The sequence below is a fragment of the Narcine bancroftii genome, chromosome 5, assembly GCF_036971445.1.
Source record: "Narcine bancroftii isolate sNarBan1 chromosome 5, sNarBan1.hap1, whole genome shotgun sequence".
NCBI lineage: Eukaryota > Metazoa > Chordata > Chondrichthyes > Torpediniformes > Narcinidae > Narcine > Narcine bancroftii.
Window position 1 is genome coordinate 190,565,392 of NC_091473.1, and position 24,076 is coordinate 190,589,467.

The window sequence follows — 24,076 nt, forward strand, 5'->3', positions numbered from 1 at the left end:
GCTGCCTGTTGAAACAGTGGAGACGACCTTAGTGAATTATTTAAGGTTGGAGAGAGTAGGGCAATTAAGGGATATGGGGAAAAGGCAGGTAGGTGAGATGGGCCGATCATCAGATCAGCCACGATCTCATTGAATGAGGAGCAGGCTCAATGGGCCAAATAGCCTCCTCCCTGCTCCTGTTTCTTGCATGTAGAACGCCACGGCAGAGTTCATCCCTGGAGCTCATGGTCCCAAACATTCCATAGAATCTACTTTGGTGGCTTGCAACGGCAGAGTTACTTCCTGGAGTTCCCGGCTCCGAGCAGTCCACGGATTCTGGCAACTGGACCCCCGGGGGCCCAAGTTTAAATAGAAACTAGGGGAAGGGGAGTTCTTTGAGGAGAGGGAGGGAAGAAAAGGCAGCTCCCTCCACTGCCGAAGGTTGCACTCCGGGTGAAAGAGGGTGCCCTCTTGCAGGATCAAATCTAATCATGTGGGCGACGAGACGAAACACGGCGAGACTCTGGGAAGCCCCCACAGGTCAAAGGCCCTGTACCTCCCTCCCTCCCCCATCCTCAGGCAAGGCCGTGCACCCGACGTCCAACCCCCCCCCCCCCCACCTCCCCACACCCCAGTCCTTGGTCTTGAGACACCAGTGACGTCCATCTCTCCGTCTGTCTGGGCCGACCTCCTCCTTCATATCGGCGTCCCGGGGTCCAGGCGCTGGCAGGGCGAGGGGCCGGGATTCCAGGCCCCGAAGGTGCCGCAGTTAGCCGAGACTGAGAGGGAAGCGAGGCACAGGTGGGGTTAGTGGGGCCTGGTGGTCGTGGCCCGACAGGCCCCCTGCCATTCCTTTGGGGCTGATCTACTATCTCTGGTTATTAACCCCATTTTCCCAGTATCTGTTGATCCCGATATATTTAAAACAACAGGCCCACGATCCCAATACACCCATGCGACCAATTAACCTACAAACACAGAACACTACAGCATGGTACAGGCCCATCAGCCCTCAATATGGTGCTGACCCATAAATTCCTACCTTGTAACCCTCTGTTTCTCTTTCATCCATGTGCCTGACTCTTAAAAGCTCCCCTATGTTCCAACCTCCACCACCACCCCCAGCAATGAATTCCAGGACCCCACACTCTCTGTGTAAAGTAACTTGACCCCAGATGTCCAAGGATCCCCTCTCTTCACTTTGTATGAACATCCTCTGGCATTGGCCTCTCTCGCTCTGGGATAAAAGGGCTGACTGTCCCCCTTATCTATGCCTCTCAGAATCTTGTCGACCTCTATTAAGTCATCCCTCCTTCGCTCTAAGAAGTCCCAGCTCTGCTAACCTCCGCCTCACGGGACGTATTTTCCAATCCAGGCAACACCCTCTACATCCTGCCTGTAACGATGTGACCAGAACTGAACACGTGGGATGTCACCAGACCCTCACAGCTCTTGATCTTAATCTCCCGACTAATGGAGCCCAGCGTCCCCCTAGGCCTTCTCAGCGATCCTATCGACCTGTGTGGGGACCTTGAGAGATGTAACCCCTGTTCGTCTCTGGGTCATGCGAGTCCTCGGGGGGGAAAACCCACACAGACACGGGGAAAGTACAAGCTCCTTGCAGACGGTGCTGTATTCAAACCCCAGGTGGCTGGCGCTGTAATAACATTGAGCTAAACTGCCAGGCTAACCTCTCCAATGGCTCGCCTCCACATCATCAGCAGCGAGGAACTGCAGATTCTTGTCTCTGTTCTAAAGGACGATTGTATTCTGAGGATGTGGCCTCTGCGGCGACGCCCCCTCCCCCTCCCCCTCCCCCCACCGACCCCTGCCAGAGGACACCATCCACTCCATCCAGGCGTTTCGCCCAATGACCCGACCTCCACAATGTCAAAATGGAGCCCGCAGTCGCCACTTCACCATTCTCCGCATGAGATGTTGCCCCGAAACATTCACCTTCACCCTTAACCCATGTCCTCTAGTTTTTAAATCTCACCCAATCTCGGTGGGAAAAGCCTGCTTGAATTTCCTCAAACTACACCACCTGTAATTTTGTTTGCCTCCATCAAATCACCCCTCATTCTCTCTGCGCTCTTAATCGTGGATATCTTCCGTACCAAAACTACGCGTAATAGCCAGGATGGAGCAGAATAACTATTTGGCACAGATTAGATAGGCTGAAGACCTGCTTCTGTGCTGTCGCATTCTATAAGGCTGAGCTGGTGTACACTAGGATTGGTCAGGGTGCAAGGGTGCAAAGAGCAATCTTAACAAAAGTGGAGACCTCTAAGGAGGGAATTGTTGGTGTTTGGACAACACGCCAGCCCACCCCTTCTTTGACCCCCCCCCCCCCCCCCCCAACGATGGCCTCACTCACCCTTAGGTGGGCCAGCGTTCAAGCCCCTTCTGCTCGGGCCTGGTAGCCACCAGCTCCTGGAGGTGAAGGGCCCCCCCTCCCACGAAGCAGAAGGCAGGGCACACCGGCCCACTGCAGTCCACGCCGCACTCCCACAGGCTCCGAAGGACACCGCGTCGTAGAAGCCACCGGCCCCTCTCATAGTCGAGGCAGATACCCAGCCGGGAAGGGAGAGGGCCGTGCTGCCGGCCGGCTCGCGAGCGGGTGGCAGGGGCGATCCCTGGGGCAACAGCACCTTGCCCATGCCGATGGTCAGAAGGCATACGGCGGCAAGGCATCCACCGTGGCGTCTCGGCACCGCTGTCGTGTCCACTGTCGGGATCGTACCTGCGGAAGAAGCAGGGCTCGGTGTTAACACAATGGTGACCGACTAAGCAAGTCAAGCATCACACAGAATGGAGACACCTATAGAGGTGTGTGTTCGAGATTTTGCCAACTGTCTGAATGGTGCTACACTGGCAACAGAGAGCGATCTGAAACTTTGAAAAATTCACCTTAAAATCCGGGTCATCCCAAAATCCGAACCTTGACAGCAGTCTCATCACCGCCGCCAGCACCCGTTAGTTATCTGCAAAGTCTCGGCGCTCTCCCCGTAGGGTCCATCGCCCAGTCCAACTGCCACTGCAGTTCAGTTTAAAATGAGCGAATAAAATCGAAACTGTCACGTGGTCATTTGATATTAAAATTTTGCGATTTGCTTTCAATTCCATCCACTACTCAGCGGCAAGTGCCAGATTGAGGTCGTCTTGTACGAAGGTATATCTAGATTCGACGTCCCGTTTGAGGAGGGCCATCTAGTCTGTCGACCGGGGGTGGGGGGGGGAGGGGCAACGGAATATGCCCTGGAGGAGCTTGGCTGCGGGTGTCGGCAGTGCTCCGGTGGCTGGGCGGGTTCAGTCACAGTTTGTCACCGCGAATGGTCAGCGCGGTTGGATTTGAGTTTGCCTGTGCTGACTGGTATGGCGGGATAGACGGTGGGTGAATGGGGCTCCAATATTTTCTGTTGACCTTTCGTCACATTGGCAGAGATGTTATTTTGTTACCAAGTTCATGGACGTTACCACATTACCAGTCCTTTTGTACTCACTAATAAACCGTTTAAAATGCATCTGGATTTTGTTATGAATTTATATATAACCATATAACAATTACAGTACGGAAACAGGCCATCTCGGCCCCTCTAGTCCGCACCCATTTAAGTGAAACTCCACTAGTTCCACTTAACTGCTCCCTACCCATAACCCTCCAACTCCCTTACATCCATGTACTCATCCAACCTTCTCTTAAATGACAGAACTACCTCTTCCAGAAGGTCATTCCACTCAGCCATTGCTCTCTGAGTGAAGAAGCATCCTCTTATATTACTCCTAAAGTTTTGCCTCCTAACCCTTAATTTGTGACCCCTCATTCCAATCTCCCCTACCCTCAAGGGGAAGAGCCTATTCGCATCTACTCTATCCCCCTCATAATTTTAAATACCTCTATCAGATCCCCCCCTCAACCTTCTACGCTCCAATGAATAAAGATCCAGTCTATTTATTTGAATGTGTCACAGTAAAGAGCCCATTTAGCCTCCAAGCAGCTTTTCTATGGATAGTAGACCTGTTAGAACATAGTCTCTATCAATAAATTGCTGCATGGACATTGCAGTTTTCAATCTCAACACTAGATGTCGCTGTCATTCTGAACAACTACTAGACCGACCGTTGCAATGTTACTCACTGATGAAAGCATTCACCTCAGTTTAAAAAAAACATTTCCTTCATTTGATTAATCCTGGCGGAACCGCAAAGACCGTAAAATAGTTAGGGAGTGTCGAAAATTTCAAATGCAGTGGAAAAACGAATACTCTTTCCACAAAAGTCGGGGGGGGGGGGGGCGAATTGTGTCGGTTTGATATGCAAGGAATCCGTTAACTTTAATTGCTGATCTACGGATTGACACATTATGTCACAGTCATCAAGGTGGGCACTTGGGCCATGACCTGTGTTCACTGAGAGTTGTGGAGGAATGTTGGAGACGGCCCTGTCCCTTTCTTGATCTTCTCTCCTGTTTGTATTTTGCACCCAGATTTTAATTTGATACTGCATTTTGAATGGGAGTTTGAAAGAGTTTTATTGTTTTCATTTAAATTTAAGAGCAGCAGATACAGAAATGCCCACAGTAATATGTGAGCACATCAATGAACTACTGCAATGTCAGCAGGTAAATTGTTCAGTGGTGTCGTACAGTTATTTTGATAGAAAAATAAATTTTCAACGGCACGGGGTTTTCTGGTCCAAAATCACTGTTTTCCTCGCAGGGTAACTGGTGGAAATTGTTTGGCCCATGACTCCTTGTATTTTTCTGTAAATGGCCCACAACCAAAAAAGGTTTGTCCACACCTGCTGTAGACTGAGGAGTAGACTCTGCCGGCCATTTGGGGAGCGCTAACCAGGCTCTACCGGCCATTTGGGAGCACTAACTGGGCTCTGCCAGCTGATTGAGGCTATCTAGATTCTGTAAATGCGATCTCCACCTTCTGCAGGGACCGCTCCCTCCTGTGACTCCTTTGCACATTCCTCCCTCCCCACCAATCATCACCTTCCCGTGACCACAGGAGTTGCTCAATGTGCGCCCACACCACCTCTCAGGGCCACTGAGAGTCCTTCCAAGTGAAGTAACACTCGCGAATCTGCAGGGCCCATCTACTGTATCCGGTGCTCCCTCTGCTTTGCTGAGCACTTTGGCACGTCCGCCACCATAGCGTGGACCTCCTGATGGCTGTCCATTTCAATTCCCCCTCCCATTCTCTTGCATGGCCCGGCTGAGACCACCCACAAATTGGAGGAACAACACCTCATTTTCATCTGGGCTCCCTCCAAGCAGTTCCCAATAAACACCCCTCCCCTCCCCCCATCTCCTCTCTTTTAGCTCCCCCTCTCTCTCTTCCCTTTTCCCTCTGTCTCCTTTCACGGACCAAATCAATTCTCACCTCTCCTCATCATATCCAATTCCCACCTTTTGTTGGCCTGGACCCCTCCCTAGCCACTCTTCAGTCTTTATTCTGACACCTTCCTGATCTTTGCTTACACCTTGAGGAAGGACTCAGGCCCGACACGTCAGTGATATACCTTTACCTCCTATGGCCGCTGCGAGATCGGCCGAGTCCCTCCAGCTTTTACTGTGTGTTTTCACTAAATTCTGTAGACAGTACTCAGGTGATGCCTCACCAGTGCCTTATAACGTCTCAACCTACAACCTGCCCTTGTATCCTACCCCACTAGAAATGAATGGCAACACTGCATTCGTCTTCATCACCACCGACTCAACCTGGAGGTCAACCTTTAGGGGATTCTGCATGAGGACTCCAAGTCCATTTACACCTCCGAATTTTGAATTTTTTATCCCCTTCTAAATAATAGTCTGCCCGTCTATTTCTTCCACCAAATTGCATAACCATACACTTCCCAACACTATTTAATTTCCCACCTCTTTACCCTTTCCCTCCTCACTACCTGGCCCTCCATCTGTCTTTGTATCATCTGCAAACTTAGCCACAAAGCTACTTAGCCACAAAGTCTTTCCGTAACTATAACTTCCATCAGGCTTCCACCGTGATTATAACCCATCAGTCTCCCCATAACTATAAACCCCCCCCCCCCCCATCAGTTTCCCTCATAACTATAACCCACATCAGTCCCCACCATAACTATAACCTCCATCAGTCCCCCCCCCACCCCCGTAACTATAATCCTGTCTCCAAAGCCAGAATATCCTTTGTCCCACAAGGAGAGCAGAGCTGCATGCAGTACTCCAGGCAGTGGCTCACCAGCACTCCCCCCCCCCCCCCGCAACCGTACAGGTGCAGCAGAATTTCCCCTTTCTTAAATTCAATCCCTCTCCCAACGAAGTGCCATCGTCCCAGTCCGAGAGCATGGAAACTTCCCTTCAGACCAACCTGTCCAAAATGGTTTCAAATACCCACGTTTGAAGCACAGTCTTTTGGGAAATCAAGAACCAGAGGTTTAAGGTGTGGCGGGGGTGGGGGGGGGGAATTTAATAGGAACATGATGTCAATGCACACAGAGGGGCAGTGAGTGTATGGAACGGGCAGCCGGAAAGATAGTGGAGGCAGGATACTACTGCAGCCGTCCAAGAAACGTGACAGATACAAAAGGGCTGAAGGAACTCAGCAGGTTGCACAGCGTCCAGAGGAAGGGCAGGGTAAGAACTTCAGAAATAGGAGCAGGAGGTGGCCATTTTGCCTATCCCTTAATTCCCGACGATATAAAAACCAACCCAGCCTTGTCTTAAATATATTATTGAGGAACTGCCACAGCTTGTGAATTCCACAAGATTCCCCACCCTCTGGAAAAAGTAGTTCCTCCTCATCTCCATCCTAAATCTACTCCCCTGGATCTTGAGGCTCTGTCCCCTCGTTCTGGTCTCCCCCACCAACGGGAACAACTTACCGACCTCTATCTTATCTACACCAATCACAATTTTATATGTTTCTTTAAGATGCCCTCTCATTCTTCCAAATTCCAGCGAGTACAGTCCCAGACGACTCAATCTCTCCTCATAGGCTGACCCCCCACATTCCTGGAATCAATCTGGTGAACCTCCTCTGCGCCGCCTCCAAAGCCAGTCTGTCCTTCCTCAAGTCAGGAGACCGGAACTGCAGGCAGTGTTTTAAGGAAATCAATGTTTCAGTCCTGAAGCCCTTGTCAGGAATCGGTAAAATCTCCACGCCCTTTTCCAATTCAAGTGTCCACCTGGTTTACCCACACACTCCCGACCAAGGCCTCAGGGCTGAAACACTGCCTACTTTTCACTCCCTCAAGACGTAGTGAAACCTGCTGTGTTTCTCCAACACTTTTGTGTACTTAAGTTCTTGCTCTTTTTTAACAGGACAGATGCAGATCAGACGGATTTGGAGGGATGTGGGCCAGATGCAAGTGGGACCAGTGTGGGTGGGACATTTGGACGGATCCATGGATTGGACAGGTTTAGAGGGATGTGGGCAGGTGGGACCAGTGTGGGTGGGACATTTGGACGCATCCATGGATAGGACGGGTTTAGAGTGTGGGCAGGTGGGACCAGAGTGGGTGGGACATTTGGACGCATCCATGGATAGGATGGGTTTAGAGTGTGGGCAGGTGGGACGAGTGTGGGTGGGACATTTGGACGGTTCCACGGATAGGACGGGTTTAGAGGGACATGGGGCCAAATGCAGGCAGGTGAGCCACTTGGGCAGATGAGCAAGTGAGAGTTCGGGAAGGTGGTGACGTAGCACCTGCGAGGGGAGGAGTGGGCTATTTGGATGGATCCATACCTGGGACTGACCACGTCCTGAGGGATGTGAAACCACTCCTGGAGTTTGCTCTCCAGCCCGACGCCCACCTTGACCAGATAAGAGGCGGGGTCAACGGAACACGCCCAGTAGTGCTTGCCCTGAGTCAGAGCCACGTCGCCGATGACCAGGTCGACAGACACGTGGCAGGACGTCAGGACCCGGTCGGCCGCAAAGAGCATGGGCACACCGGCAACGCTGCGGACGGCCCGCTGGTCCTTGCTGACGATGAGGCGGTCCTGGCCAAAGCCCCACTTGTTGTCCAACAGGAAGTGGAGGACTGGAGGGGATGAAATGTGGAGGAGGGTGGTGTGGGGGGGGGTGGTAGATGAGATGAGGCGAGGATGGCGCACGATTTTTTGGGGGAGCGAAGGGAGAGATTAGTCATCAGGGATGGGGGTAGATGCAAGATGAAAATGGAATTGAAAATGCAGATGCAGACGGGCAGGGAGGGAGAGAGATATGGAGAGAAAGAGAGGAGAACAAGAAAAAAGAGAGAGACAGAAAGAGAGAGAAAGAAAAAAGGCATCAGAGAACTGGTTGGCAGACAAAAAGGTTTAGGGGGTGGGGGAGCATTCTACTATACCATGGACATGTGATGGGGAATGGGGGAGTCAGGTTTACTTGGGAGTGTTGTGTGGGACAATGCTGTGTCTGACCACGGGAGTGTGTGATGGGACAGTGCGGAGGGAGCTTCACTCTGTGTCTGACCCCAGGAGTGTGTGATGGGACAGTGTGGAGCGAGCTTCACTCTGTCCTTAATTCTTGGAGTGTGTGATGGGACAGTGCGGAGGGAGCTTCACTCTGTGTCTGACCCTCGGGAGTGTGTGGTGGGACAGTGCGGAGGGAGATTCACTCTGTCCTTGATCCCTGGAGTGTGTGATGGGACAGTGCGGAGGGAGCTTCACTCTGTGTCTGACCCTCGGGAGTGTGTGGTGGGACAATGCGGAGGGAGCTTCACTCTGTCCTTGATCCCTGGAGTGTGTGATGGGACAGTGCGGAGGGAGCTTCACTCTGTGTTTGACCCTGGGAGTGTGTGATGGGACAATGCGGAGGGAGCTTCACCGTGTGTCTGACCCCGGGAGTTTGTGGTGGGATGGTGCGCAGGGAGCTTCACTCTGTTTCTGACCACGGGAATGTGTGATGGGACAGTGTGGAGGGCTCTGAGTCTGACCCTGGGAGCGTATAAGGTCAGGAGTCATGGCTGGGTTCAGGGTAGAGGTAAGGTTAACAGCAGAGCTCAGTGGTCACTGCAGTGGGTCCTGCCTCACCTGGTGCGGGCGGGCTACGCAAGTAGATCTCCTCGCTGTACTCCCCGTGGCCGGCCTTGTTGAAGCCACGCACACGCAGGGCATAGACACGGTCAGTATCGAGCTGCCCGACCGCCGTGCCAGTACCCGGTACCTCGCAGATTCGCTGCCAGCGACCCCGGGGCCCCTTGGTGCTGGGCTCGGCCTGCCGGTACTCCACATCATAGTGCCAGGCGGGGGATGAGTTGGCAGGCAGGCGCCAACACAGGTAGATCTGGTCGTAGGCGTAGGTCCGCTGCGTGTCGATCACTGGCGCCTCTGGGGCTGTGGTGGGGGCAGGGTGGGGTGTGGTGAGGACGACAAGGGGAGTCACCAAGGGGAACAGGGCCCAGCAGCCCACCTTCCACCTTGCCAAGGGTACCCAGCCCTCCCACCCTGCCAGATCTCACCCACACACTCACCCCAGCCCCCCACCCTCACACATCCCCTCCTCCCAAATCCCCCACACTCACACCCTCCCTCACACCCCCTCCTTCCAGATCCCACCCCCTCAGCACCACTTCATCCACAGCAACTCACCCACACCCCCTACCAGCTCATCCAAACACCCTACCACCTCATCTGCGCACGCACACGCACACACACACACACACACACACACACACACACACACACAAACTCCCCTTCGCACAGTGGGATGGACAGCAATTGATGGACACCCCCAGTCCCCCCCCGATGCCACATTGCAGGGAACTGGCCCTCCATGAATTTGAGCCAACCCATATATACCTACCAAAAAAAATTCTAAATCCTCCCGACCTTGTAACCCTCTATTTTCTGTTCATCCACATGCCTAAAAGTCTCTTCAATACCCCCATTGTTTCAGCTTCCACTGCTACACCTGGCAATGCAGGCAAACCTGGCAATGCAGGCAATGCAACTCTCTGTGTTTTAAAAAATGACCACCCTAAACTTCCCTCCCTTCATTTTGTACAGACGTCCTCTGGTGTTTGCTACTCCTGCCCTGGGAAGAAGGTGCTGACTGTCCGCCTTGTCTAAGCCTCTCAGAATCTTGCATCGTCACCTCTCCGTTCCAGATGTTTTACATATTGAACTGAACCCCAGGATCTGCAGACCTTTTTAAAACTCAATCTTGAATGTCCTTCGAATTACTGAGATTTTCTCTGCGGGACCACTTTGGGTTCAGTCTGGCTTCCCTCGTCCCTCTCCTACATCACAGCCACAACTCCACTCCACACCTGGGGAGGTCTGCTGAATCTCAAAGTGGATATGATCTTAAACAACTGAGAACAGGAGTTCATGTGGCAGTGACACTGTTCTGAACTGAGCTATATATGGAAAGATCTTCAGAACACGAGGTGCACATGCTCTCAAGACCCGTCACGCGGAAACAGATGTAAAGCGCACGAGGACAAGGGCTCCACACCTGCATTCAAATACTTGCTGAAGGGTTGGGGGAAACTTCTAACCCTCTACCACAGGTTAGCTCCAGATCCGTGTCCCAGAAATGTGTGATGATACGGTGCGCAGGGAACTTCATTCTGTGTCTGACCCCGGGAGTGTGTGATGGAACGGTGCGGAGGGAGCTTCACTCTGTGTCTGATCCCAGGAATGTGTGATGGGATGGTGCAGAGGGAGCTTCACTCTGCGTCTGACCCCGGGAGTGTGTGATGGGATGGTGTGGAAGGATTTCCCTTCACCTACACCCTGGGACAGTGCAGTGAAAGCTACAGGTAACCTATTTGACCCGAGACCCTCTGTGGTCTCCCAACTGTGGCTGTGTGACCTCTTGCAACCTCAGCAGAGAGTAGACATGGTACCTCAATTCAACGCCCCCAGTCGGTGTGGTGGTCCCTTGGGTCCCTCACTGGATCACAGCACCACCGTCACACTCTTGAGTACGTGAGCTCGGAGTCAGTCACAGTAGCTGAACTTCATCTGGAACCCCCAAATTGGTAGCGCCTCCTCCTGAGGACATTTAACCAGCACACCACTACAGCACAGAAACAGGCCATTTGGCTCAACTAGTCTGTGCCGGACTATTATTCTGCCTCGTCCCACTGACCTGCCCCAGTCCATAGCCTTCCATACATCTACCATCCATGTACCTGTCCAAATTATTCTTAAATATTACAAAATTAGCCCACGATCATCACTTCAACTACTCCCACGCCCCCGCCACTCTCTGTGTGAAGAAGTTACCCCAAACCTTTTCCCTTTTCACCCTTAACCCATGTCCTCTGGTTCTTCTCTCACCCAACTTCAGCCCAAACAGTGTGCTTGCATTTACTCTGTCAATCCCCCTCATAATTTTAAATAACTCTATCAAATCTCCCCTCATTCTTCCACACTCCAGGGAATAAAGTCCGTGTAACTCAGTTCCTCAAGTTCATGGAACATCCTAGTAAATCTCTGCACTCTTCCAATCTGATTGATATCTTTCCTGTAGTCTAGTGACCAAAAATGCTCCAAATGTGACTTCACCACTGACTTGTACAACTTCACCATAACTTCCCTACTCTTGTGCTCAGTATAAACGTAGACATTCAGGCCCTTCTGGCCCACGAGCCTGTGCCGCCCAAATACGTCAATTGAGCCAAGACTCCAGTACATCTTAAAGGGTGGGAGGAAACCCACGCAGATACGGGGAGAGGAGACAAGCTCCTTCCAGGCAGCACCCGATTCAAACGCAGGTCACCAGCGCTGGAACAGTGTGGCACTAACCATATGGACTATTTTGACAACAAGTTCGGAAACCAGAGGAACTTGGGAGTCCTCGTGGTCGCGTTGGAGAGAGTGCAGAGGAGATTCACCAGGATTGAAAGGCTTTAGTTTTAGGGAGAATTTGGATAACTGGTTTTGTTTTCCCTGGGGGTGGGGTATCAAAAGACAAAAAGGTTTAGAAGAAAAATATATTTGAAAGGGGGTCTAAGGGGGTTTTTAAAAAAAAAAATCTTCGATCATTTACAAGACATACAGCATGGTAACAGGCTATTTCGGTCCAGGAGCCTTTCTGCCCAATTAAACTACACCCCCAGTACATTTCAAACTGTGGAAGGAAACCAGAGCCCCTGGGGAAGACCCAGACAGACATGGGGAGAACCTACAAACTCCTAATAGACAGCACGGGATTCGAACTGGGATCTCTGTAACAGCATTGTTAATCCCTACTGCCACCCTGTGATTTACGGAGGCCATCATGCCAAAAGCTCTCTCTACGATCTATCTGTGCTGCCACTTTCAAGGAATTAGGTGACTTCCACCTTCTGTGCCCCACCCCTTCCCATCACGGGTTTGGGGGGGGGGTTGGGGAGTAGTTTGGGAAGGGTGGCTGAGTGGGCTGGGACATGGGGAAGATCTGGGGTGGGGAGGGGGGGAGTTCGTGAGGGACGGCTGGGTGGGTTGGGGCACAGGGAAGATCTGGGAGCAAGGGCTGTGGGGCGAGGGGGAAAGTCCGGTAGGGTGGCTGGGTGGGCTTTCACACTGACCTGTGGCAAACTGGAGGTCACGGAGGATCTTCATCTCCCTGCTCACGTCCAGCTGGAAGGAGGCGAAGGAAGGTTCTGCAGTCGGGACAAAACTCTGCAGCGACTCTGTGGCCTTGGCGATTCTGAAAAAGAACAAGAGCCCATCCGGATGCCAGTTCCCAGCCACTTGCTCTCTCCTCCACCCATCCCTGACTAGAGGGGGGAGCGGGGTAGGTGTGGGGATTGAACTGGATCAGTGAGGCAGCACCTCTGCCCGCTACTCCACCAACCCACACAGGACATTGTCCCATCCATGCCCCTCCCAGGGGTCTTGGTCTCCCGGTAACACTTGGTCCACTCCTAACCACCCCCTCCCAGAGCAAGGCAAGAGATGCAGGCACGGCCCAGATGCATCCAATTGAAGGATAAAAGGGTGAAGGGGTTACCTGATGTGCAGCTGCCTGGCAGCTTGGATGAAGCAGGCATGGTCAGTCTCCTTCAGTACCTCCTGCACGTAGCCCACCAGTCCGGAATGTTCCAGCATGCTCTGGTGCTCAGAGATCTGCGACGTCAACCGCCCCAGGCGTTCCTGCTTGCACTCATCGATGGCCTGGACTAGGGAGCTCTGCCTCTCCTCCAGCGCAGAGCACAGCTCCCTGATGGAGTCTGCCACTTCCTCGCGGGCTTGTGAGCTGTTTGCCTGCGGCGGGTTGACAAAGTACAAATGTCAGACCGGCCTTCCCCTCTCCCTCCCTCCCTCACCTGTCCATTCCCCAATGCCTCTCTCCCCACCCACCGCGATCCTTTCTCCCCCCCCCCACATTCCCAAGGCCTCCATCCCGTGGGAACCCCAAAAGTAGAACTGTCAGTCTGAAGAATAGATCATCGACATGCTATGGAATTTAATGTGAACAATCAAAAGTTGAAGTATATCATGTGTATCACATTTTAAAATCATCAATACCATTTATTGACCCAAAAATCGCTTGTATTTATATGACCCATGTAAAAAGTCGATCTCCTATTTTTGGCCTCAAGGCTTATCTCACCCACCCTTCCAAGCTCCCGAAACCCCGACTGCAGATCCTCATTCCGGCCACTCACCCATCTAAACTCCCAATGTCCTGGCCGTGGACTTACCGCCCCAGTCCTGGCCACGTGAGCTCCCGTCCCCTCGAACAATGCAGGTGATCACCACGGTCAGAAGTAATGACCCGTGTAAAAGTCGACCAAATTTGACCCGAAAAACTGATCCAAAAAACTTAACAATTGCACAAGTACATACGGTAACCTTGAACACTGACCTACCAATCGCCCCCTCGGGTATCTTCTCCTGTGACCATCGGGAGTGCTCCACTTGCTCCCATACCTCCTCCCTCACCGCCAAAACGGACCATCCAAGTGAAGCAACACTTGTGAATCTGGAGGGGGGGGGGGTTCCGTTTAGTGCATCTGGTCTCCTCTACATTGCAGAGACTGGACGCAGGGTGTTGAAGCCCTCGGCTCTGTCCACTGCAATAACAGGAGCCTCCCAGTGGTCAACCATTTCAATTCCACACCCTATTCCTCCCAAACCAACATGTCTGTCCGTGGCCTCGTGCACAGCCAAATCAAGGCCACCTGCAAATCAGAAGAACCACACCTAATATTCCGTCTTGACAGTCTCCAACCCATTGGTATTAACATTGACCTCCAGTTTTTGTTAACCCCCTCCCCCCATCTCTCTCTCTCCCCACCCCTCTCTCTCCCTTCCCTCAAGCTCCTCACCCCGTTCCCTCTCCATTCAGAGAGCTACCCCCCATCCCCATCACTTCTCAGCTTCTTTCTTTTCTACCCTCTCACCTGTGACCTCTTACCTGTGCTCCCCTCCCTGCCCCTTCCTCCCTCCTCCCCTCCCCCCATTCCTCCCTCCTCTCCAGGCCCAAAATGTTGGGACCCCCTTTACTTCCTGTAACTGTTTTGTGACCTGCTGAGTTTTTCCAGCACGTTATTGTTTTGCGATCGATCTCAACATCTATAGGCTTTCCTGTTTAACTATCGAGAGCAGGGGTTGGGACATTATGGAATAGTGGTGTAAGATATTGGTGGGACCAAATCTGGAGTATTGTGTGCAGTTTTGGTCACTGGAAGGATATCAATAAGATTGAAAGAGTGCAGAGAAGATTTACTAGATTTCAGGAACTGGGACAGCACGGTTAGTGTAACTCTGTTACAGCGCCAACGATTGGGACTGGCTTTCAAATCTTCTGCTATCTCTAAGGATATGGGGCCAAATGCAGGCAGGTTGGACATTTGGACGGGCATGAGCAAGTTGGGCCTAAGGGGCCTGTTTCCACACTGTGTGACTCTAATTGACCATTTGGCCAGCAATACTGCTCCGCCATTCAAATAGTGGCTGATGTATTTCTCATCTCAACTGTGTTCTCCCTGGAACATAGAACATTACACACAGTGCAGGCCCTTAGGCCTATAATGTTGCGCTGACCAAGGTAAACCTAGTCCACAACAATCTAATCCTTCCCTCTCTCACACCCATAACCCTCTTATTCTGAGAGTCTTTTAAATGCCCCTGAGTTCCAGCCTCCACCACCACACAAGGCAACACATTCCAGGCCCCCACTCACTGGGTAAAAAAAAGTGAGCAAAAGGCCCTTTGGCCTACCTGTGCAAGCTCCTTTTTTTGCCTGCGTTTAGATCTTATCGCTCAAGGTCACAGATCGGGAGGTGGGGGAAGAGGGAGGGAAGGAGGGGTGGGAGGACAAGTGATCTTAGTGATTTACCTCTGTCTGTTGAACGAGTTCGTCCAATGCCTGAATCTGCATCTGCACCAGGTTCTGGTTGGATAGGATGAAAACGATGGCCTTGGTGAGTTTGTCCTAAAGAGAGGAGTTGGTGGGGAGGGATTGGGGAAGGAGGAGAACAAGGGCAAGAAAGGGCAAAGATTGTTACCATCATTTCAGGTAGATTACACCACCATCCCCTCACATTGCCCTCCCCCTCCCAACACTGTCAGCAGGGCGTTAAGTACTGGGGCTAAATCACCAGGTCAAAGACCTCTGTGTCTCTCACAGAGTGGCGCGGGGGTGTTGGGGAGGAGAGGAAGGAAAAGGTAATGTTGAACTTGAATCATTTATTGCCACTTGCATGAAGATAGAGCAAGAAGATTTATTCTGCGTTGTATCTAGGCAAGTCATCTCATAGATAAGGTGTAATCTTGTACCAACAGTCAGGGGTGTAGCGTTACAGCGAGTCACAGAGTGCAGGCCGCTGCAATGCTGGTCAGAGTTCGGGGCGCCGTGTTATGGTCAGAGCACGGGATGCCAAGTTGTCGGTCAGAGTGCGGGGTGCGGTGTTGTCGGTCAGAGTGCGGGGTGCGGTGTTGTCGGTCAGAGCGCGGGGTGCGGTGTTGTCGGTCAGAGCGCGGGGGGCCCAGTCTATCTCCGTTCCCCATGACAACCAATGATGCTGGCTCCCGGAAGACCCACCTTGAGCCCCTGGTAGGCGCTGGCCACGGGGGTGACTTTGTGGGCCGTGTGAACCCTCCTCAACTTGCAGAGCTGGCAGATGAGGCGCTGGCATGTCTTGCAGTACAGGTTCACCCTCTCCATCTCATGCTCGGGACACATCAGAACCTGAGGCAGAGAACAATCTACACCCCGTCACTACGAAGCATTAAGGGCAAATGGGTGCAGGAGTCGGCACCTGGTCCGTCTACCAGCCTACCCCATCCACTCCTCAGAATCCTTAATCCTCCCTCTCTCTTTGCTTTGAATACACAGTGCTTGTTGGGTAGAGAATCCTCAAATTCACTCCCTTCTAGGAGAAGCAGTTTAGACATGCAGACAGCACAGTAACAGGCCCTTCTGGCCCATGAGCCCATGCCCCTCAATTAATCTACAACTCACCTACGACTGTGTGGCTTGATACCGTGGTAGTGGATTGTATAAAAAGGGGCGGTGAGTCAGCAAACAGGAAGGAGATTGAAAACTTGGCTGAACGGTGCCCCAACAACAACAACAAATGCTGGAGAAACTCAGCAGGTCAAATAGTGCCTTTATGTAGCAAAGGTGAAGATACGTCACTAACGTTTCATGCTGAAGCCCTTCATCAAGGTGTGGGGGAACATGAGAGATGTCCGAACACCTCCCTGTAGCCAACCGTTTCAATTCTGAGTCGGACTTTTCCAGACTGGGCAGGCAGCCAAGGTGAGGATCCGTGGTCGGGGCGTCGGGAGCTGGGATGGGTGGGGCGTCGGGAGCTGGGATGGGTGGGGCGTCGGGAGCTGGGATGGGTGGGGCGTCGGGAGCTGGGATGGGTGGGGCGTCGGGAGCTGGGATGGGTGGGGCGTCGGGAGCTGGGATGGGTGGGGCGTCGGGAGCTGGGATGGGTGGGGCGTCGGGAGCTGGGATGGGTGGGGCGTCGGGAGCTGGGATGGGTGGGGCGTCGGGAGCTGGGTTGGGTGGGGCGTCGGGAGCTGGGATGGGTGGGGCGTCGGGAGCTGGGATGGGTGGGGCGTCGGGAGCTGGGATGGGTGGGGCGTCGGGAGCTGGGATGGGTGGGGCGTCGGGAGCTGGGATGGGTGGGGCGTCGGGAGCTGGGATGGGTGGGGCGTCGGGAGCTGGGATGGGTGGGGCGTCGGGAGCTGGGATGGGTGGGGCGTCGGGAGCTGGGATGGGTGGGGCGTCGGGAGCTGGGATGGGTGGGGCGTCGGGAGCTGGGATGGGTGGGGCGTCGGGAGCTGGGATGGGTGGGGCGTCGGGAGCTGGGATGGGTGGGGCGTCAGGAGCTGGGATGGGTGGGGCGTCGGGAGCTGGGATGGGTGGGGCGTCGGGAGCTGGGATGGGTGGGGCGTCGGGAGCTGGGATGGGTGGGGCGTCGGGAGCTGGGATGGGTGGGGCGTCGGGAGCTGGGATGGGTGGGGCGTCGGGAGCTGGGATGGGTGGGGCGTCGGGAGCTGGGATGGGTGGGGCGTCGGGAGCTGGGATGGGTGGGGCGTCGGGAGCTGGGATGGGTGGGGCGTCGGGAGCTGGGATGGGTGGGGCGTCGGGAGCTGGGATGGGTGGGGCGTCGGGAGCTGGGATGGGTGGGGCGTCGGGAGCTGGGATGGGTGGGGCGTCGGGAGCTGGGATGGGCGGGGCGTCGGGAGCTGGGATGGGCGGGGCGTCGGGAGCTGGGATGGGCGTGCGGGCGGGGCCAAAAATAGGAGGGTCAACTTTGACATGGTGTCAACTATTACTCCACGTGTGTATGTTAGATTCTATTTTTCATGCATTAGTTCGTGACAGTAAAAGGAACCTTTGACCAAGACTCACCTTGGGCCTGAAGCTGAGGGTGGGTGCGATGGCCTCGTGCTGAGCCTTGGGGGTTCCCCAGGGGTGACACAGCTTGAAGCACTCCTTGCAGTAGTTGATGCGGCAGTCCGTGCAGCCCTTGGTTGCGTCCTGGGCAGGGGGCTTGCAGACCTGGCAGGGCACCGAAGCACCCCCCAGCTCCGCCGCGTGCCTGTAGCGCTCTGCGATCCGCTCCAGCGTCAGGTTGCGGAACAGGTCGGAGAGACCTCTGTCGCCCAGGTCCACGTCCCGGCGGCAGCTCGGGCAGGGCAGGCTGACCTGGGGGTGGGCCGCGCCGCGCCGGCGGCCGGGGTAGGTGCCGTACCCTGCAGGGGGTGGGGGACAAACGTGGGGAGTGGGGGAGAACACGAGGTGGATGGAGTGGGAGAAACATGGGGGGGGGGATGTGTGGGGGAGAAACACCGGTGGGGAGGGAGGAAGAGGGAGAAACAAGGGGGGATGGGGGAAGAGGGGAAAACAGAATGAGGGGGGAGGGAGAGAAGAGTGAAAGGGCTCACCCACTTTCTCACACTCGCACCAGACACAACTCCTCAATAACCCAGCGGGAGTGGGGAGAGGTAGACCCCCCCCTTCGATAACCCAATGGGAGGGGGGAGAGGGAGACCCCCCCCCCCTCAATAACCCTGCAGAATGTTGGAGGGGGGGATGGGAGAAGACAGGGGATGGCCTCACCTGCCCGGACGAGTCGATCCAATCTGTCAGCCTTGGGACCGGCCCGCCGCCCGAGGCGGGGACTGCGGACAATCGGGGTGGAGGCAGGCGAGGAGGGCTCAGAACAGGGTTCGGTGAACATGACGCCTTGCTGCACCAGCAGCTCGGTGGCACACATCAGGCAGACACTGTGGGCACAGGGCAGGAGGATCGGCTGCTTGTACATCTCCTTGCACAGAGGGCAGATCAGCTCCCGCTCGATGTTCTTCACCGTGGCCTGAGGGGACACAATATTGAAAGGTTTACCGCATTCAGTTCTCATTTAACGGGCCCGTGCCACCCAATTAACCAACAATCAACAGTGCATTTTGAATGGTAGGAGGAAACCAGAGCCTCCGGAGGAAACACACGCAGACACGAGGAGAACGTACAAACTCCCTACAACCAGTGCCGGATTCGAATCCTGGTCCCGATCACTGGCCCCGTAACAGCGTTGTGCTAACCATGCCACCCAAAATTTCTTGTCATCCAAATGCACAAGTACAATCCGACGAAACAGCTGGACCTCGGTGCAAAACACGCAGACACACAACCAGACATAACAACATGGTTGAAATATAAACACAACGCTGGAGAAACTCAGCAGGTCAAACAGCGGACTTTATATAGCAAAGATAAAGATACATAATTCACATTTTGGGCTTGAGCCCTTCATCAAGGTAACACACATACAAATAATACATATACAAAACAAGTATTTCATCGATACGAATAAATAAATGAATATTGTTTTGTACATATGAGAATCTCAGAGGGTCAGTGTGAGCAGGTCCTTTGGTCGTTCAGCGTTCTCGCTGCCTGTGGGAAGAAGCTGTCCCTCAGCCTGGTGATGCTGGCTCTGATCCTCCTGGATCTCTTCCCTGATGGGAGCAGCTGGAAAATGCTGTGTGCGGGGTGGAAGAGGTCCTCAATGCACCCTCTTCCTACAACGATCCCAGGTAGATCACATCGCTGGAGGTGGGGGGGTACAGGGAAGGAGGGAGACTCCTGTGATCCTCTCTGTCACTCTAAAAGTCCAGTGAATTGATCTCCGATCCATTTCTCTGCAGCAACTGTACCCACAGTGTGATGCAGCCAGCCAGGACGCTCTCGATGGAGCTCCTGTAGAAGACTGACATAATGGCAGCCGGTCACCTTGCCCGGTTCAGTCTTCTCAGGAAGTGCAGTCACTGTTATGGCTTCCTGACAAGTGAGGAGTTGTTGAGAGTCCACAAAGGGTCACTAGTTAAGTGAACCTCAAGGAACTTGGTTCTCTCCACTTCAGAGTTGTTGATGTGTAGTGGAAGGTGGTTGTTCCTGGTTCTCCTGAAGTCCACGATCATCTCCTTCATCTTGTCCATGTAGGTTGTTCCTCTCACACCATACCATGAGATTGGTCACCTCTTCTCTGCGGAGTGACTCATCATTGCTGCCGACGAGGCCGACGACTGTCGTGTCATCCGCAAACTTTATGACAATGTTGGAGCTGGATCTGGTGATGCAGCCAGAGGTCAGTGGATGTGGCAGGAGGAGGGCCGAGCAGGCAGCCCCAAGCTGTGGACAGTGCTCAACATTCCACTACCGACCTGAACACACTGCGGTCTTTCCGTTAGGTTCTGGTCACCCCACTACGGGAAGAACGGAGATGCTTCGGAGAGGATACAGGGAAGATTTAATAGGACGGTGGAGAACATCCGAAGGCTGACAGAGGACCAACACTCAGTGGCAGCAGTTTCAGATTTCAGATTTATTGTCAGAGCACATGCATGACAAAACCCTGAGATTCCTTTTTCCTGCGAGCGTGGCAGAATTACCACTAATTGGTAGTGCAAAAAATAAACTGGACTCAACGTACACATGTAAGAACTGTAAACAGATAATTAATGTAGACAAAACTGGCCATGCAATACAACTTTTTTTTTTAGATAGACTGCGTGATTTTTTACCAGTCTGATGAATGTCCGACATCTCTGCATTGATCGTTCACATGCGAACGGCCAAATCTCCGTTTCTTTGCGCGAGTTCAGCCAGCATACCGGCAGTGCGGTAAGTAAAGAGGCGGGTTGGCCACACCCTATTCATTAGCCCATTGGCCACGGGATACCCGCAATCCACTTTAGACTGCAGGCATTCCGGGAAATCAACAAGGGGTCTTGGAGGTACATGTGTCGGAACCGGGAATGGTACCCTCATTCCGGTTCCAAGCTTTTTACCCAGCAAGCGTTCCGGGAAAATGGGAATCATTTCTCAGAACACAGCGGCTGTGTGAAAGCATGAGAGAAAATAAAAATCAATAAAGTGCACAAGTCGGAGTCCTTAAGCAAGTCCCTGATTGAGTTTGCCGTTGACGAGTCTGATGGTGATGGGGGAGTGAAGTGCCAGTTAATGAAGAAGACGAAGGCTGTGTAGTTAACCAGGAATCATGGCTTTTATTAGCAGAAACTAGTGGTACAATAATGAATGATAATAGGCACACACTCTAAGGGGAGTGTCTTTAGTGGTAGAGATAATACACGTCCAATGTCAGTAAAGCAAGGCTAAGCACAGCGAGAGACTGACAGCTCAACATAGATTCACCACAGGTAGCAGGTATAGCACCTATACCTCATTCCTGAAGCTTCATCCTTGAAGCTTTCTGAATGGACAACAACCCATAGACATGACCTCACTTTTTCCTCCCTTTGCACCATTTCCCCCCCCCCCCCCATGTAATTTATAGCAATTTTGCACCGATGCCACAAGACAACGGGCTTCGTGACACGTTCGTTGACAATAAATTTTGACTCTGAGGGCTTTTCTCTTTGGAGCAGTGAAAGAGTGATTCCTAACAGTGTGAAGGTACAGAAACACCTGGGGGGATGGGGGGTGGAGTGAAAGATGAAAGTTCGGCAAACGCTGTGATTGTAGTTAAATGCTGGAGGATCTCAGCAGGGTCCATCAACCGCTGGGTTCCTCACCGTTCCATGTTTTATTAGAAACAGTGCAGAGTCCAGGTCCACAATCACATATGAAACAGGAGCAGGAGTTGGCCATTCGGCCTATCGGGCCTGCTCCACCATTCAATGAGATCACGGCTGATCTAAGAATCAGCTCATCCCCCACCACCTGCCTTTTCCCCGTATTGCTTAATTCCCTTGTGTAGAAATCTACCCAACCTTGTCTTAAATGTATTTACTGAGGTCAATAGGCAGCGAATTCCACAGGTTCCCCACTCTCTGGAAAAAGCAGCCCCTCCTCACCTCCATCCTAAATCTACTATCCTGAATCTTGAGGCTATGTCCCCTCGTTCTGGTCTCCCCCACCCATGGAAACAACTTCCCTACCTCTATCTTATCCGTGCCTTTCATAATTTTACACGTTTCTACGAGATCCCCTTTCATTCTTCTAAATTCCAGCAAGTCCAGTCCCAGGCAACTCAATATCTCCTCATGGGCCAACTCCTTCATCCCTGGAATCAACCGGGTGAACCTCCTCAAAGCCGATCCATCCTTCCTCGCACAAAGGGGACCAGAACTGCACGCAGTGCTTCAGATACAGCCTCATCAGGACCTTGTACAGTTGCAGCGTAACCCCCCGCCATGCTCCTAAAATTCCAATCCCTCTAGCAATGAAGGCCAACATTCCATTTACGTACCTTCTTGGTACCTGCGAATCAACCTTTTGCAATTCACGTCCAGAGATCCCTCAAGGATCAAGGTTGATAGGGTGGTCAAGGCCTGAGGTGTGCTGGCCTTCCTTAGAGTGGACCGAGTTCTAGAGCCATGGGGCAAAGTTGCTGCTCTATAAAACTGGTTCCACTACACTTGAGAGGATGGTGTTCAGCTCTGGTCATCTCACTACAGGAAGGATGTGGAAGCTGTGAAGAGGGTGCAGAGGAGATTCACCAAGATGTGGCCTGGATTGGAGAGCGTGTCTCAGAAAGCAAGGTTAACAGAGTTGGGGCTTTTCAAAGAATGAGAGGTGACTTAATAGAGGTTATGAGTGGCTTAGATCGGGTGGACAGGCTTTTCCTGGGGTGACTAGCAAATGCCAAAGGAAATCTGATTAAGCAATTGTACTCTTCTCATCATCTTGATGTTGCTGTTGTTGACGTCTCCTCTCTCTGTGTTAGTGCCAGAGATTCACTGGTTCCATGAGGATCAAAGCTTCCACCAAGGCTTCAACGTTTCCTTTTATTATCACGTATCAAAATGTAATGTAGATGATAGGCTAACATTAGTCTGTTGGTTTGCGGAGGAGCTAGTGCAGTTGTTCAAGTGAGCCGGTACAGACTTGAAGGGCCAACATGGCCTGTTTCCGTGCTGTAAACGGTTATATGGTTATAAGATGAAAGTTTTCACAGAGAGTGGTGAGTGTCCAAAATGCAGGGTCAGGGTGGAGGTGGAGCTGGTACAATGATGTTCGGGTTCGTGTGAATCCACAGGTTAAGAACCAGACTGAAGTGCAGGTACAAAGTACACATTTATTTCATGGATGGAATGGGACCACAGAAGCAACTTCTACACATACAAATACACAGAGGGTAAATATACACTTTCGGATGACAAGGGGGAAACCGACAGAAACTGGGAAGTTACAAGAGCGTCCACATTCAACAATCAGATCAAGGTGATAATATGTGCCCCCACCCCTTGACCGGTATGGACACGGCTCTAGCTGCCTAGCCTCGAGACTCAACCCAACCCAGTGTGGAAGGTGATACTTACATGCCACGAGGAGTCCAAAGAGGCAGAACAAAGGGGCGCACAGGTCCTTTATAGTTCTGGGGGCAAAGCTGGGGGGGCCAATCATAAGGGTCAGTGTGGCCCCATTGGTTGTTGTGGCCAATGGCTCGAAGCCAAGTGCAGGGGCTCAGCAGGGGTGAACTGAGGTGATTCACCTAGGCCAATTGGGTGAAGGTCAGGGCTGAGTCTGGGCAGGCTGCCTGGACTGCAGCACCTGGTGATTTAGGTGGGCCTATTGTAAGAGTCACCTTGATGGTTTGGGGTGAGTCCTTGACCTTGACTGGCAGGTAGCGTGTCCTCCAAACAGGAGCGCAAGCAGCACCACTCGGTGGTGGACGCTGCCTCTCCATTACATACATTAGGGGACTGTTATGAGCCCAGAGACCCCAAGCCCAGCAGTAATAGAAATTTACCAAGACAAATGGTTACTTAAACAAAAGTTACTTTTAATTTTCTTTAAACATAAAAACAGGACCAAACTTAACCCCCTTCTAATTCTAGAGCGCATGTGTATCTAATGTGTGTATAAGGTTCAGAAAAGTTCACAGTCCAATCTCACTTCTCACTCCTCCAAGTCACCGGAATCAGGCTCTGGTGCTTAAATTAAATGGTTACCGCCCAGGAAAGTTCTTCTTGGTTTCAGAGATAGATTTGTTGCCTCGTTGGACGCACACAAACTGATTTCCTCTGATCAGCCACTTCAGTGTTTGCCAAAGAAACTTGCCCCATTGAGTTTTCCAAATGATAACGTCTTCTTCCAGGTCACCACAGAGTTTCTCTTGTTTCCCTTATTTCAGGATGAACTCTCTAGCCAGCCATTCCTCTTGTAAGGACCACAAGGGT

The 24,076-nt window shown here is 52.6% G+C and overlaps 1 protein-coding gene across 1 annotated transcript; it reads right to left on the reverse strand.

The window, feature by feature from the left end:
- Positions 1 to 598: 598 nt before the first annotated feature.
- Positions 599 to 18,741, reverse strand: LOC138764436 (tripartite motif-containing protein 46-like). Its single transcript, XM_069940360.1, has 9 exons — positions 18,492 to 18,741; positions 17,781 to 18,124; positions 15,954 to 16,100; positions 15,249 to 15,344; positions 12,915 to 13,168; positions 12,490 to 12,611; positions 9,002 to 9,304; positions 2,357 to 2,722; positions 599 to 758 (listed from the first exon to the last, which is right to left on the reverse strand). Exons 1-9 carry the CDS (start codon positions 18,694 to 18,696, stop codon positions 676 to 678), a joined length of 1,920 nt encoding a protein of 639 aa, XP_069796461.1. The 5' UTR covers positions 18,697 to 18,741; the 3' UTR covers positions 599 to 675.
- Between the last annotated feature and the right edge of the window lie 5,335 nt (positions 18,742 to 24,076).